The sequence below is a fragment of the Cyprinodon tularosa genome, unplaced genomic scaffold (assembly GCF_016077235.1).
Source record: "Cyprinodon tularosa strain WSP-4 unplaced genomic scaffold, ASM1607723v1 ctg123, whole genome shotgun sequence".
Taxonomy (NCBI): Eukaryota; Metazoa; Chordata; class Actinopteri; order Cyprinodontiformes; family Cyprinodontidae; genus Cyprinodon; species Cyprinodon tularosa.
Genome location: NW_024038037.1, coordinates 1057176 through 1072980, shown reverse-complemented (window position 1 = coordinate 1072980; position 15805 = coordinate 1057176). Strand labels below are relative to the sequence as shown.

The following is a 15805-nucleotide window of genomic DNA, read 5'->3' as shown; positions in this document are numbered from 1 at the left end:
ATAGATTTTCAGATCCTCCAGAGGTTTTCTGTTCTGTTATTAAAATCCTGAGTCATTTTCTCTGGGGACATAAAGCAGAGATGTGTGTCATCCTGTAGAGACCATGGGGGGGTCCACCATTAGAGCAATATATTCATTTCTTTGCCACAAAAAATCATTTAGGAGCTTTGTCCACTCCAAGCTGGCCTGCATGGTGGTGGCAGTGTCATGCTGTGGGATGATGGGACAGACTGGAGCAGAGCTTCTCCTTCCAGCAGGATGAAGCAGCCAGACACACGGAGGGAAGCTAACATGGAGTGTGCTGGAGTTGGAGTGGCCTAGTCAAAGTCCAGACCTGAATCAGACTGAGAAACTTGGACAGATTGCAGGCTGGAGTTAGAGTGGCCTAGTCAAAGTCCAGACCTGAATGGGACTGAGACATGTGGACAGATTCCAGGCGGCTGATGTTTATAGACCTGCTGGATCCAGTCTGACTGACAGGAGCTGTTTCACCTCCAATGATGGACAGAAGTTAAAGTTTCCACATGTTCAGATTGACGCCATAAAAATGTGTTTCTACTGACATTATCAATGAGGAGCCTTCAGGAAAACTGACCCCTCCTCCCAACATGTCTGCTTTCCTGCCTGCTGGTCTGTAGTTGAAATCCCTCCTCCTCTTCCTCACTCTGATTGTTCTGAACTCGTTTCTTCCTGAACAGATTTCTTGATTCCTGCGCAGCAGCTGTGATGACCGGTATAAAGTGTCCGCCTATCATCCCTCCCAGGATCAGCCCAGGACCGACCAATCAGAGGCCCCCTCCCATGGTGATGTCAGGGGCGTATAAAGCCCCCGGCGGGCGGTGGGACGCCCTGAGCAGAGTCAGCGTTCCCGGCCTGGACGCCTCGGCTGGAGGGACTGCTGTCAGGAGGACGAACAGAACTACACGGCGCCCGCCTGTAGTTTTGTTTTCTACTGAGGGCTTCCTGCGCCGCTCGGCTGCTCTTCTGGACTTTCTGACTGTTTCTGGATAAAGGTTTTAGATTTGCTGCCCCCCCCCGCCCCGCTGAGGGCCCCCCAGGCATCCTTGTGCTGACAGGTGAGTGGTTCTGATTGTTGGCGACCGAAACGGACCCGGGTCCTGATTTTGGGTTTTCAGGGTCCAGAACCTTTTAGTGAGTTTGTGCTGAAGGTGATGCGGACCTCCCAGAATAGCTGCCGCCCCCCCACCGGCGCATGGCTTTTTAAGGGAATCAGCAGCAGGGCTATCAGCTCTCAGATATGCGCCCCACATGGTGACTGTCCGTCAAACCGGGGGCTGGGGGGGGCTATTTATAGCTGCCCTGTGTTAACTAACAGCCCCCCCCTCAGGGCTGTGGGCTGATTGACAGCAGCAACACCTCTCTGAGGCTCTTATTTTGGAAAGCAGCAGCTGCAGGAGTCCTTCTGATGATCAGAGTTTATGACTGAGCCGCTCTGGGATTTAGACTCAGCTCATGATTCTGGCTTCATTAAAAGAAAATAATAATTTTATTTTTTACTCGGTTTATCATCAAACTTCGCTCTGCGTTCTTTTGTTTTCAGAGGAAAGTCTGAAGTTTATTTCTTCTGAATGAACGTAGAGAGAAACTGAAACCTGCTGCTCTGAGCTTTTCTCCCAATCTGATGGTTCTGATTTAGTTTCTTTATAACAGAAAGTTACATTCATTAAAAAACAAAAAACACTACTTTAACTTTACTGCAAAAACTCATCTAAAAATAATCATATTATAATAATTTTAGCAAATAAATCTGATTAACTGCCAACACAATGAGAAAGTTTTCCCTTTAAAATAAGATAATCAGATATTATTCACTTAAAATGAGACATTGTCTCACTTTCCTGCTCAACCTAAGGAAAATACTCTTATTTAAAAAAAATAACTTCTATATATTTAATTTGTTGCTGTGTTTAAATGTCCCTTTTTGGTGTTTATCCCAATAATAGAGATTAGAAGCTGAGATTGAGCAGGATGTGGTGAACCGAATGTTTCCCTGTTTATAAATCAGATCTGCAAAAAATAGAAATCTAAATAGGTAATTTTGTCTTAAAATAAGTTTATTTTTTAAGTTTATTTTGTCTTGAATTGAGAGGTTAAGTGAGACATGTTGCCAATGGAAGTAGACATTTTACATTTAAAATAAGAAATAACATTTGCATTGTCTTATGTTAGGAGCATTTTATCTCATTATCTTATTCTAGGAGTAAAAATAGTCATTCCATTGGTAAATCATTTTATTTATATACTCAAAGTAAACGTAAGTACACTTACTTAGGATTTTTTTTTAACTTATAGATCATTTTTGTAGTGTGATCCGTTCAGGGAAATAACTGGTAATGAGCTGAATCTGCCTGTAGGGGGCAGCGCATCTATAAAATGTTTCTGTTTACACATCAAACTTAAAGCTACAGTGTGTAATTTTCAGCGACATTTAGCGCTCAGACTGCAGACTGCAGCAACATGAACATCCCCCCCCCCCCACCGCTTCTCCCCCCCAACAGTACGGCGAGCGTTACGGGACAAAATGTCTTCCACGACGTCCGCATCACCTACTTTCTCAAGTGATGAGGTTTGTTTACATAGATAATTTTACAGATAGTATTTCATTAGTCTGTGTAGGGTATAGATTTCATGTAGACTTTAGATAATAAATATACCCGTTATTTTTTCTACATCGTTGTGACGTTTTGGTGAGCTGCTTTGCATGGTGATATAAACAGACGAAGTAATTGTAGTCATTAGTTTAACAGCGAGATTGTGTTCGCTGGAAGAATATATATTCCCCGTTTACAGAGTCTAAGTCTTGTTTGTGGCACGGGGGTTACAAGGCGAGGAAGAGGGAGAGGAAGAGGGCAGAGAGGCCGGGGTGGGCGTGCAGCTAGGGCCAGCCGAGGGAGAGGTGCCTACAGCAGTGGAGGAAAGGCTTGAAGATCTCCAAAGGAGCCGGAGAGAAGTAACCGAGGTATATATCCGTAGCTCGCTAATATGCAGCTTCATATATCTGTCTCTCTCACACTCACACACGCCACTATCAGCTGTGGTAATTTTATGAAGCTGTGGCCTTATCTAGGTAATGCTACCAGACATCTTGACAATAGTTTGGTTGAAACGGGATGTGGGGGTGGGGTATTACGTGTATAAAAAGACAATTGTGTGTGTAGGATTAATTACCTGTCCAACAGAAAACTGGCGACTTGAGCGTCACTTTGAAAACCTTTTTCCTCCATCAGTGACTTCCATCGTGTAAATGCCGTGCCAATGTTGATCCGCGTTTTTTGTCACGCTTGCGTTTATTCTCGTCGTGTTTCCGCTTCTTAGATGACGGGGGTTCGGTGTCCGCCGCTTTTCGTTGTGATACAGAGTAGGCATGATCCTCCATTCGTCTGATGTTTGGCCAAACAGTTTGCAAAGTCACTCACGCCTGCCGCCTTGTTTACCTTTCTTGTTACTGAAGCGCCGTATACCTGCTTCTTCTTCTTCTTTGGTTTCAGGCAGACTAAACGCTTTTCAGGCATAATACTGCCATCTATTGTTCAGTACCGTCTCAGTTCATCTCTCTCAACTTGCCGTAGTTACTTTCGAGCGTAATGGGCGATCTCACAATCGCTAGTTTGTTGCCTCTGCGCTGCCGTAGCGCAAAGATGTCAGCCTCCATGGCTGCGAGACCCGCTCCTATGTAATTATAAATAACGAATTCTAAGGCAACGCAAATATTATGGTTAAAAGGCTGAGCTCATAGGTGATGATAAGTAACATAGTTATGTATAATATATTCAATTTCTGACTTTATATCCCTGTAATTATTACACACTGTAGCTTTAAACAGATTAAACATTTTTTTTTTTTTTTGAACTTCATGTTATTTAGTAAAGAAAATAAATAAAAAAGAAGGGAACTAAACTAATTATTTATCTAATTTAAAGATGTAATGTCACAGTGAATCATTTAGTAGCTTTACTGTGTTTTTATTCTTTATTAATCTCAGTGGCTTTGATAGATCCGCCATGTTTGTCCTCAGACATGCCAGGGTCGGTTCTTTCCAGCTGGAACCGGTTCTGCTCCTGGTAGCTGGTTCCATATCAGCTCCACATACTAGAGGTGGGCGATACCGGGATTTTTTAATCGATCCGATACCAAGTAAATACTGGGTCAGTATCGCCGATATCGATACCGATACTTTTTACATTTAAGCTGCACTTGCCTGTTGCTTTTTTTCTATAAAGTTCTCAATCGTGGAATAAATAAGAGATTATCTAATGTTAGCTTATTTTAGCTAACAATTTTTAATGGGATAAATGTACTGGGTTTTTTCAAGGTCTTAACTACACTTTCTGAGTAATATATGATGTATAATGAAGTGCTGCAGACGATGACCACTGTTATCTACCTGGATATTCTCTGGAGGACTGAAACGCTTGGGTCAAAGATGTCTGTCTGAGGCTGGAGGCGGGTCTTTGGTCTCTCTCTCCATCCAAGTCTGAGTGAGCACTCACCCAGCAACCGGCAGCGCGGTTGTCTGTGTGACGTAGTGCTGAGTGGGCAGGCCAAGCTAAGCCTGCGCGCTGATTGGCTGGCGCCGCTGAGCCATGTGACTGTAGGAGAGGGGAGGGGGAGCAAAGTGCTGTTACACATATGGGGAAACTGGTGACTCCGCAGCAGTCAGCGCGCGCGAGAGAGGATAAAAAGTATCGATCTTGTTAAACGAATATTGTTCAATATAAATACCAGCGTTGGTATCGATAGTATCGATCCTGGGATCGATCCGCCCACCTCTACCACATACCAGCTGGAAGCTTTGGTCCAGATAAAGAAGTTCGGTTCTGTTTGGAGCCTTTGAATCAATCTGCATGAAAACTTTAACAATATTGTGAAGCTGAGGATCTAGAGCGTTTATGTCTGGAATTAATTAGCATCTTCAAAAGGAAAGAAAACACTTTAGTTAGAAAAACAAATCAAATCCAATAAGGTGATGAAATGATGAGAAGAAATGAACATGACGCATCGATGGGAACATTTGGACAGATTACTGATAATAAAGATGTTTTATTTCCTTTGACACTAAATAAAACCAACAGCAGTTCAAACATTTTTCAGCATAAACAAACAAAAACATGAACTAAAGTTACTGTTCTTATTGGGTTGATTAGTAGAAACAAGTCTGACATCATCGGCCGATACCGAAGTTAAAGACGACACATCAGACGTTTATCAAGAAAACGCTAAAAACAAACATTTAAGAAAAAAACAGATATTTTTATTAAATATTTTCTATTCAATTAATTGAAACATATTTTACCACAATTATTCAGATTAGTTACTGAATAATGAGAAGTGGTTCTGTTTGCAGTCTATGGTGGATTTACTTCATTTATAAATGGAGGTCCGTTTGTTCAGATGAACCCAGAACCAGCTGGTTCTAAGAACCACTTCCTGTTGATCCAGTCCTCAGAAACAGGAACCAACTGGGTCAGAACGCTGATTGGCTTCTAGGAATGAATGGGCTGATGTCTAGAACAGAACCAGAAACCGGTACCAGACTGGAGAGGACCGGTCCAGATTTAGACTGGGTGGGTTGACCCAGAATAGACCCAGAATGGACCCAGTGGTTCCGCTGGTGGGAACAGTCAGGGATGAGCAGAACCTTCCAGAACAAACATTCACAACCATCAAACCCAGTCTCATCTTGGTGGAACCAGAATCGATCAGAGAATCTTCCTCTCTGAGGAGGATCAGCGTGTCGGTCATTTAGACAGGAACCGGTCCAGGAGGGAATCCCCGGGTTCCCAGAGATCTCTGGATCCTCTCCAAGTGGGACGAGTCCAGAAAGGAGACGTACAGATCAGACCAGAACCGGGTCAGCCGGGTTCAGTCCGTTTGTTGTTTGTTGTTTTCTGGTCAGAACCAGAATTTCCCCTCAGAGGTTAATAAAGTAGAAATAATTCCTCCTTTCAACAGTTCAGAACAGCTGGAAGGTTGATGGTTAGAAACCAGGCTGGGTTCTGTCTCTGTGGACATGGCATGTTCTCCTTCTTCTTCCTTCCTCCTCCTTCGTCCTCCTATGTCCTCCTTTGTCCTCCTTCAACCTCCCTCATCCTTCTTTGTCCTCCTATCTCCTCCGTCCTCCACCATCCTCCACCATCCTCCTCTGTCCTCCTTTGTCCTCCTTCGTCCTCCTCCATCCTCCCTCGTCCTCCTCCGTCCTCCTGTGGAACGTTTTACCCGTTGCTCTGACTTTACAGTTTTTCTTCGTTTTAATTTTTTCCATCTCGTTAAAGAATTTGTTTCCTTTCATGTTTTTCTTTTGAAAAAAATGGAGTAAAGTTAATTTCATGTGAAACTTTCTTCCTCTTCTTGCTGAAAATCTAACATTCCTGTATTTGTTGTCGACGGGTTTATCAGATCTTAGATGTTTTAAAATCTTTTTCTGATTTTATTTTTTGTTTAGTTTTTTCTGACAGATGAGGATTAAAGTAACATTTCATTCATTTTCATTTCATTTGGATCCTTTCTGGTTTAATTCTCGTCTTAATTTGACTCAAAGTGATTAAAGCTTTTCAGCTGGACGGATGAATCCCTGATAACCAGAATAAACCAGTTGTTAGTGGAGTGAGAAGGAGGAGAGATTCATGTCTTTATGGTTCTACTGGTTTAGAACAACATGAAGTTTAACAATAAACAGAATAAATTTATCTTAGAGTGGAATAGAGGAGACCGGACCTGAAAATGGAAAATCAGTTTATGGTCCAGTTACTCATTAAGAGTTGATGATGATGATGATGAGGACAGAAGTGATGAAGGTTGTGATGGTTGTGTCTTCCTCAGGGTGCCGACCGTGATGTCAACACAGGCGCCGACGTTTACTCAGCCGCTACAGAGCGTCGTGGCACTAGAGGGTAGTGCCGCCACGTTCGAGGCTCAAGTTAGTGGTAAGAAGGAAGTTTGGATCGCTGGCTCACCGACCAGGAGCTTCTTCAAGGTCTCACCTCCTGGTTCTGGTTCTCCTCCTCTGCAGGTTCTCCAGTTCCTGAGGTGAGCTGGTTCCGTGATGGCCAGGTTCTTTCCGCCGCAGCTCTGCCCGGCGTCCAGTTCTCGTTCAGCGACGGCCGCGCTGTTCTGAGGATCCCCGCTGTGAATGCCGCACACAGCGGGCGCTTCTCCGTCAGAGCTACCAACGGCGCCGGGCAAGCTACCAGCACCGCTGAGCTCCTGGTTACAGGTAGGACTGGGAGGACAGAGGCAGGGGGACGGAGGCAGGGGGACAGAGACAGGAGGACAGAGGCAAGGGGACGGAGACAGGAGGACAGAGGCAGGAGGGACTAGATAGGAGGGACAGAAGCAGAAGATGGAGACAGGAGGGAAAGAGGCAGGGGGGTGGAGACAGGAGGGACTAGACAGAGGCAGGGGGACAGAGGCAGAGGACGGAGACAGGAGGGACTAGACAGGAGCACAGAGACAGGGGGACAGAGACAGGAGGACAGAGGCAGGGGGACGGAGGCAGGAGGGACTAGACAGAGGCAGGGGGACAGAGGCAGAGGACGGAGACAGGAGGGACTAGACAGAGGCACAGAGACAGGGGGACAGAGACAGGAGGACAGAGGCAGGGGGACGGAGGCAGGAGGGACTAGACAGAGGCAGGGGGACAGTGACAGGAGGGACGGAGGCAGGAGGGACAGAGGCAGGGGGACAGAGACAGGAGGGACAGAGGTGTAAGGAACTTAACAAACTAAGCAGAGACGTTTTTTTAGCTGATCTACTAACAGAACTGGAGACATGAAGGAAAACCTGTTTAGACTTTAGATCAGCTGGAAACTCTTCTACCAACCAGCTGCTCTCAATTATTCATTAATTATCATTCCCTGTTTTTGCTTCTATTATTATAGAAATATTCACTCTGCAGCTTGTTAAATTAGAGCAAACACCTTTGGACATTTATGAATGATTAAAATAAATTTTAAAAAGACAAATTTATTTGAGTTGCTTTGAGGTTTTGGTTTTTCTAGTTTTTACGATGAAGAAAATCTGCTGAACAGAATAAGAATAAAAGTTAAACTAGATGAAGATTCCGGCACCAAGATGAAACTTGTGTAAAAGCAGAGACTTCCTGCTACGGTGGCCTGGATGTTCAGAACAAAGCTTTGATGATGTTCTGGATGTGTTTCTGCTCTGATCCAGATGTTAGCATCAGATGATGCTGAATGAATCGAGTTGATTCTGATTTTCCAGCAGGAATATCAGTGATAGATACCTTGAAACTAAAACATTGGAAACTGAAATTCAGAATAATTTTCTATTTAAAAACTAGATTTGACAGATAACACAAAATAAACAAAGGAATAGTTTAAACGTCAGCTGATGCATCTTGTCCAGTCTGGTGCGTCTGATTGTCCGACAGCTTTGGGAAGAATTAAAAAATGGAAGTTTTAAACCTAGACTCTGATCACAGATTAAAGCAGGTCTAAAGATGGAAAAAAAACAGAAACATGCAGGATTAGAAAACTTTCTGCAGTTTATGGATGAGTCACTGTTAAACTGATCATTTAGGACGGCGGCGGCAGCAGGTTGAGCGTCCGTCAGATTAATAAAGGTTTATTCCGAGGCGCTGCGCTTCGGTCTGAGGCTAAATTTATCTGGTGTCAGCTGAGTGGGCGGAGCTTGTTATTTAATCCAGTGATAAAACCGATATAGATGCAGCTGCTGCAGCATAACTTTCCTTAACTGGATCTGGACTTTATGATGTGATGATATAGTCCAGATCATCAGATACAGAACCAACGGGGTCAGCAGGACCAGGAGGTCAAAGGTCAGGGAGGCTCAGAGGAGATCAAACTGACCATATTTACCTGCCAGCTGCAGGTAAAAACCAGCAGCTCCACCCCTTACAAGGGAACAGAACACCTTTCCTGTTCAGCCGGGCTAACAATTCCCTCTAATGTCGCCCTTTCAGAGACATAGACAGGTATCTGGAATTACAGGCTAACAAAGAAACCAAATGACCCCCATTCCAAATCTCGTGGAATCGTTTGATCATTTCAATTTGCATGTTTTCCACTCTATAAAGCCTTGAACTAAACGCTATTTCTGACATTTTGAATTGAAAAAGCTTCCTGGATGGGAAGAGAAACGTCTTCAAACTTTCATTGGTTTTCCAGGTTTTTGTTGATGGTTTCCGTTCTCTGTGTCTCCGCAGCCGAGACGGCGCCTCCCGCCTTCCTTCAGAGACTCCAGAGCTCCTCTGTGAGTCAGGGCAGCCAGGTGAGGCTGAGCGTCAGAGTTTCAGGAATCCCCACACCTGTGGTGAAGTTCTACAGAGAAGGAGCCGAGATCCAGAGCTCCACCGACTTCCAGATCCTCCAGGACGGAGACCTCTACAGTCTGCTGATCGCAGAGGCCTTCCCGGAGGATTCTGGGACGTATTCAGTGACGGCTACCAACAGCAGCGGACGCGCCACGTCCACCTGCGAGCTTCTGGTCCAAGGTGAGCTCAGGTTCTGGTTCTGGTAGCAGCTCAGTGGTTTGGATCAGAACTAAACCTTCTGGTGTCTCTGATGCAGGAGAAGAAGTTGTTCCCATTAAGAAAACAAAGACTATCATGTCCACGTCCCAGATGGAGACGTCTGGGTCCAGAGTTGAGAGGGTGAGTGGCGTTGGAGCAGCACCTAGTGGCGGTCTGTGGCGTTACGCGTCATGTCTGCTGCAGACGGCTTCTAACGTTGGTCTGTTTCCTCCTGAAGATGGAGGCCAGTTTCCAGGCCACCACCATGATGGAGATGCACGTCGAAGGAGGAATCATGACTCAGCACATCGCTCACAAAACCCCCCCGAGGGTCCCCCCGAAACCCACCTCCAGGTCCCCCCCGTCCTTCGTATCCAAGGTAACGGGAGGCCGGCAGCAGTCCCCGTCCCCTGTAAGACACGTGAAGGGGCCGACGCCCGCACCTGTCAGGTGAGTCTCCGCCTCCGCAGCCAGAGGAGCCGGGCTCAGACCGCTGAGCTGTGAGGTCTAACGAAACGCCGTCTCCTCCGCAGACCCGTCTCTCCCTCCAGCAGGATGTCCGTCTCTCCCATCAGACCCGTCAGGTCTCCTGTGATGAGCAGAAAACAGGTGAGCACCTCACCTGATCATTCACCTCCACTTTCAAGCTACCATCATAAAGGAAGATCATGCTTTTGAAATAATTTATTTAGTATAAAGCTGGTTCTTCCTCAATCAGGTTCAGGAGAGTCTTTATCAGAGAGTTCAACTCAGTTCTTCCTAAAACACATTTTAGATGTTGGACATAATCTGCCATGTTTAGCTGCAGTCTCTGTGCAGCTCATCCATATCCACATGGAACTAACTTTGTAGTATGCAGTTGTCCAAAATGTCCCAAAAGTCTTCGTCCACTGGGGGAGTGGTTCCCTAGTAGTTAGAGCATAGCGTTGGGTCTTAGAGGTTCTGAGTTCAAGTCCCATACTATCCCACAGACTGACACTCTGGCTCCCTGAGCAGGACCCTTTACCCCACACTGATCCCTGGCTGCCGCACAAAGGCAGCTCACTGCTCCTAAAGGGGAGAGTCAATTTTATTGCTCTTGTAATGATGATAAAACCTAGAAAAAAAGCTGAAACATCAAGTAGATTTAAGAGATTAAGAGTCAGATCCCTCAGCATAACTCCTCCTTTATCCAACCGTACACCACAGACTGGAAAAAATGTGCCTGCAAAAAATTAAACAGTGACGTGTTGAAATTTTAGTGAACTCAAGCCAAAGCAATCTACAGTCGATGTGGTCGAGTAGCTTCTATCCAATGAAATTAACTTTGTTCCCGGCTGAATGAAGCTGAATGAGGAGTTTATCTGGTTTAATAGATATGATTACTAAACATCAGGTAGCTGCTAATAGACGGCCATTAGAGTTTTTCATCTATTAGGACTTGATTATATAACTAAGCTGATCACAGCTAGTGATGCTATCCCTGTAGAACATGGCTCTCGGTTGGATCCGGAAGAAGCGGCTAGAAGCTGCTCGGCTTCCTCAAGTATAGATTGCTTTGGTTGGAATTCACCAAAAGGTCAAAACATTTGTTGTTGATTTTTTTGCAGGCGAATTTTCACCAGATTAAGATCCATTGTGAGGAATTAAATGTGCAAAACGATTCTGTACAAAAAAAGGCAGCTTCAGTGAGACGGTTTTTCTTCCGTACATCTCCACATGCTGGCAGCATCATTCTGATACATTTAGTCCATTTTCTATTCAATTCAGTTTATTTGTATAGCTCCAATTCACATCATGTCATCACAAGGAACTTTACTGGAAAAACGATCTAAAAATAAGTAAAAAAATTCCTTAAATCAAGTGTATTTACCCTTAAGTTGAGTCGGTAAATCAGATAGTTTGCCAATGGAAGGAGTATTTTTACTCTTCAAATAAGACAATTAGATAAAATGCTCTTGAAATAAGACAATGCAATTGTGTTTTCTTATTTTAAGTGTAAATTGTCTTGTTCCATTGGCAAAATGTCTCTTTTACCCCCTTAATCCAAGAACAAATGCACTTATTTTAAGAGAAAATGACATTTCTAGATTTTTTCCAGTCAGATTGAATTAAAGTTTTCTATCTAAGGAAAACCAGCTGATTGCATCGACTCATTGACTCTTCAGCAATCCCTCACACTAAGCATGCTTGTAGCGACAGTGGAGAGGAAAAACTCCCTTTGAACAGGAAGAAACCTCCAGCAGAACCAGGCTCAGTGTGAGCGACAGAAGCAGACATTTTGATATCTAAATGTTGAACCAGTAAACTGTCTTCAGTGAACTTAGTTTGGATCAGAACCAGAATGAACCTGTGATCCGTTTCCGTTGCTGCCGTCGTTTTTCCACTCCCAGACTAATCTAAACCTTCCTCTCAGGTTTCAGCCTCTGCAGAGGTCCTGCCGCCCTGGAAGCAGGAGGACTACGTGGCTGAAGGCTACACCAGTATGACCAGTATGAGCAGCTCCACTCAGATGCACATGGAGAAACAGTGGGAGCACCATGTGGCCGGTTGCAGAGAGGTAAGCATGGGGGGGGTTCTGCTCAGTTCTGATCCGGCCCGTGTCGGCTGCTGTCTGTAGGATCAGAATCGTCTGATTCCTCTGCAGAGGAAGGACGTCTGCGTCCCACTTCCTGTCAGATTAGACCCATTAAACCACAATGAGACGTTTGAGTCGCTCAAATGAAGACGAAGGTGTGAAGGAGCCTTCATCTTCTCCTCCTTCACCCTCATCTTCCTCACATCTCTGCTGCTTGTTGTACCCTCAGGGTGAGGGGGAGAAAAAAGCCGAGGCGGTCGCCACCGTGGTGGCCGCCGTCGACCTCGCTCGCGTTCGGCGGCCCGTGCATGAGGAGGGCGGCTGGGCTGATGAAGAGGAGGAGGTGAAGCAGCAGGCGGCAGCCGTCACAGAAAAACAGGTCGTTGTTCCTAAAACCGCCGCCGCTGAAGCCGCAGCAGCTGAAGATCAGCGACAGGTCCAGATGCAGCAGATGCAGCAGGTCCAGATGCAGCAGATGCAGCAGGTCCAGATGCAGCAGGCCCAGCAGGTCCAGATGATGCAGCAGGTCCAGCAGACCCAGCAGGTCCAGCAGGTCTGAGGACTGCATTGATCCTGTTAGATCAGATCTGATGGTTTGGGACTCTCCTTAACTGCTGATGTGTTGGTCACTCCAGATTGAGAGAAGTACCCAGGTCTCCTCCCACGCGGACTCTGGCGCCGCTGTCCCTCATTTCACCGTCTCTAAAGTTTCTGTTCCTAAACAGGAACCGAGCCGCGAGGTAAGAGGTTCAGCCGAGGGCCCCGGGCCCGCTCTCCCTGCCCCAGAACCTCCATGCCATCTTTAACAAACACGCATCAGTAACCGCTGTGGTCCGCTTTGGTTCCTCCTCACTGTCACCCTTCCTAAACCTGCACAGATCTTCCACTGATCCTCTTCTTTCCTGCTCCGACACTCGATTTACTTTACATCATTTCTCTCATTTCCTTTTTTTTCACCAACTGTAACTCCTAAGATGCTGGAACTGTATGTTTTCCCCACATCATCCTAGTTTTGGTCGTTATTCATTCATTCCTGTATTTAAGCTGCAACACGTCAGGAAAATGCAAATTTTCCTTCCTTCTTCAAACAACTAACATAAACGAACGTCATCGTTCATCTCTTATCGTTTGAGGACAGCAGTCTTTCCTTCCTCCTTCTCAATCACGTCTTTGGAGGCTGTGCTGCAGGGGTTCTTCATTGTCTTGTGAAAAATGGTGTGAAATATCCTGAAAGCAGAACATGTTGCTCTAAAATCTGCATTAATGCAGGTTCTTAACCACAGACCGGCTGCTACACAGACCTGGAATGTTGATCCATCATGATCCATCTTTTTCGCTGTGACGAGCCACTCCTGTCTTTCCTTCCTCTGTAAATTTAGCTCTGCATTAATGAGCTGAAGAAACGTGTTAAAGGCAGATTCTGTTTTAACGTCTTAAAACTTTCTTTCTCCGGTTCATTTTCCTGAAAAGAGATCACTCAGGACAAACTCTTTAAATAACACTTCATGACTTATATGTATTGAATAATCATGAGACATTGCAACAGATTTTGATAGAAATTGTAATCATAATCAGATCAGAGAAGTTGCTTAGAGTTACAGAAGGCAGCTGCTCACCAACAGGGCTCACTTCTTGGGATGTGAGACTGATTAACAGTTAAAGAAGCATTTTATACTTTAGTCTGTTTAGTCTGTAGTTAGTGCAGTCCTTTAGTCCACATCATCACATCATACATGTTAGCAAATAAGGAGACATCCATGGCTCCAGCCTTATCAAAGTATTACACTTTGTTCTTAGCTGAAGGACGCCGCTCTCATTCCGTTTCCCAAATATTTCCCATGTGCAGAAAGAAGATTATAACGGTATATAACCAGACAGAGGAACTGGCCTAATTAGATAAACTATTGTGGAAAACATCAGTTCTGACACGCAACAGGCAGCTAATATTAAGGTTTAATAACTCACACATCATCAATGATAATTATCCTGACAGGATTTTCAAAGTGAGCGTCTTCATGCAGTCCTGATGGATCAGAGTTGCTTTCAATATTTGCCTTTCTTCCTGATTTTCCTCCAGATTCTTTGAATGGTGCAAGGATATTCTGCTAAGCAGGGACAGAAAGAGGAAAATATCTGTTAGGGTTGTTAAGAATGAAACAAAGACGGTGTAAGATTGTTCCTGACCGTGCTTTGCAAAGGGAAAATACACAGAGCTTTGGGATCTCTCTGTGCATCTTCGTCTTGCTCCACGCTTGCAGGCTTGTTTATTGAACAGTCGACACATTACAACAGCAGGTGTTAGTTTCGATTACGCAATCTCTTAGACATAGCATGAACTTTTAAGATAGGGAACATGTCTGGTTTCAGGATACGCTTTTAAAAAAGGTGTCGGGGGTCATGAACTTTTAACTTCTGTGTTTCTTAAATGAAAAACAGGAAAGCATTCTTGTTAAACATTTGACCGTCTTATGACCTGCATACACTGTTTCCACTGATGACAGTATCATAGAAAAACAAATGATTAAAAGCAATATAAAAGATATAAATGAATAAAATGATAAAAACAACAGAAATCATAACTCCAACAATATCTTTGTTTTTTTCTCTTTGAAATTGTCTCCATTCGTTTTCACACACATCTGTGAATTTTATGGATCCAATCATAAAACCAAACCAGAGTTAAAAAAGTGTTTCTTCATCGAAATGTCTTAAAAACTTGGACACAAAGTCCAGTGTTTTTTTCTTTTTACTTTTTTGGAAGTTCTCTTTATGTTGATGTTGCAGTTGAGGCTAGGGCTGGGCGATATAGAAAAAAAGCTTATCGATAAAAAAAATGCATATTGATCGATATCGATAATTATTGAAAAGATTTGAAACCATATTTTATGTGCAGCTCTGCCTGGACTTTTTATAATATTGCTAAATGATTGAATTAAAAAAAAAAACACTTCGACTTCGAATTAAATCTTTATTTAACCAACTTTTTTAACCATAACAGAATTGTTTTAAAGAAAAATAACTTAAGAGACCTGAGTTATGTTATTAAATACTGACAAAGAATAAACTTAAGTGACCAGAAAAGTGACCAAAATAAATATAACAAATAAATAAATGCCCCACCGCCGCCGCTGCCGCCCCCGTTTCCTGCTTTAACCTGAGTTATTACTTTGAAGTTTCTGGCCCCTCAGCATTTTTATCTCAACTGTTAGAACTACGTGGGAAACTGCCCAGAACTGAAAATATATATATATTTTCCGAAGATTCCTCGGAGGAGAGCCGCGTCGGGGCCTACACAGCTCGTACTCCTGCGGCTGCGAGCGGCTGAGATGATAAAAAAAAAAAGTTGGTTTCGTTATCAGACTGGTTTTCACTGGTTCCCGACACATTTTCTAGATGACTGTGGTTTGTTTTTGGTCCGACTTGCCATGACCGAAATACTGCCAGACTGCCGAACTACAAATACCTTTCTTTGAAACCTTTCTTCCTCCGCCTCTCCTTGCTGCACAGCTTCATGTGCTCTGTGTTGAGGTTTGAGAGGGCGGCGCTTGGTGACGTCGTGCCTGGGTCCGCGATTGTGATTGGTTTGGAGGAAGCAGCGACTAGCATAAACCTACATGCTAGGCTACAATGAGAAGGAAGGAAAACTGCGTTTCTTTTTTATCGAACTTTTATCGACCCTCTTTTTTTTCTATTGCGCCACACGTCTATCGATCGATATATATCGTTATTGAATTATC

The 15805-nt window shown here is 44.2% G+C and overlaps 1 protein-coding gene across 1 annotated transcript in view; it reads left to right on the top strand.

Moving 5' to 3' along the window:
* The first annotated feature begins 839 nt into the window (after positions 1 to 839).
* Positions 840 to 15805, top strand: part of LOC119777371 (titin-like) — a 214274-nt gene continuing 199308 nt past the window's right edge. The window contains exons 1-8 of the mRNA XM_038276228.1: positions 840 to 1076; positions 6841 to 6944; positions 7031 to 7234; positions 9206 to 9493; positions 9570 to 9652; positions 9750 to 9961; positions 10045 to 10120; positions 11907 to 12050. Coding sequence (XP_038132156.1) covers positions 6854 to 6944; positions 7031 to 7234; positions 9206 to 9493; positions 9570 to 9652; positions 9750 to 9961; positions 10045 to 10120; positions 11907 to 12050 — 1098 coding nt within the window. The 5' untranslated portion in view covers positions 840 to 1076; positions 6841 to 6853. The remainder of the gene's footprint in view (positions 1077 to 6840; positions 6945 to 7030; positions 7235 to 9205; positions 9494 to 9569; positions 9653 to 9749; positions 9962 to 10044; positions 10121 to 11906; positions 12051 to 15805) is intronic.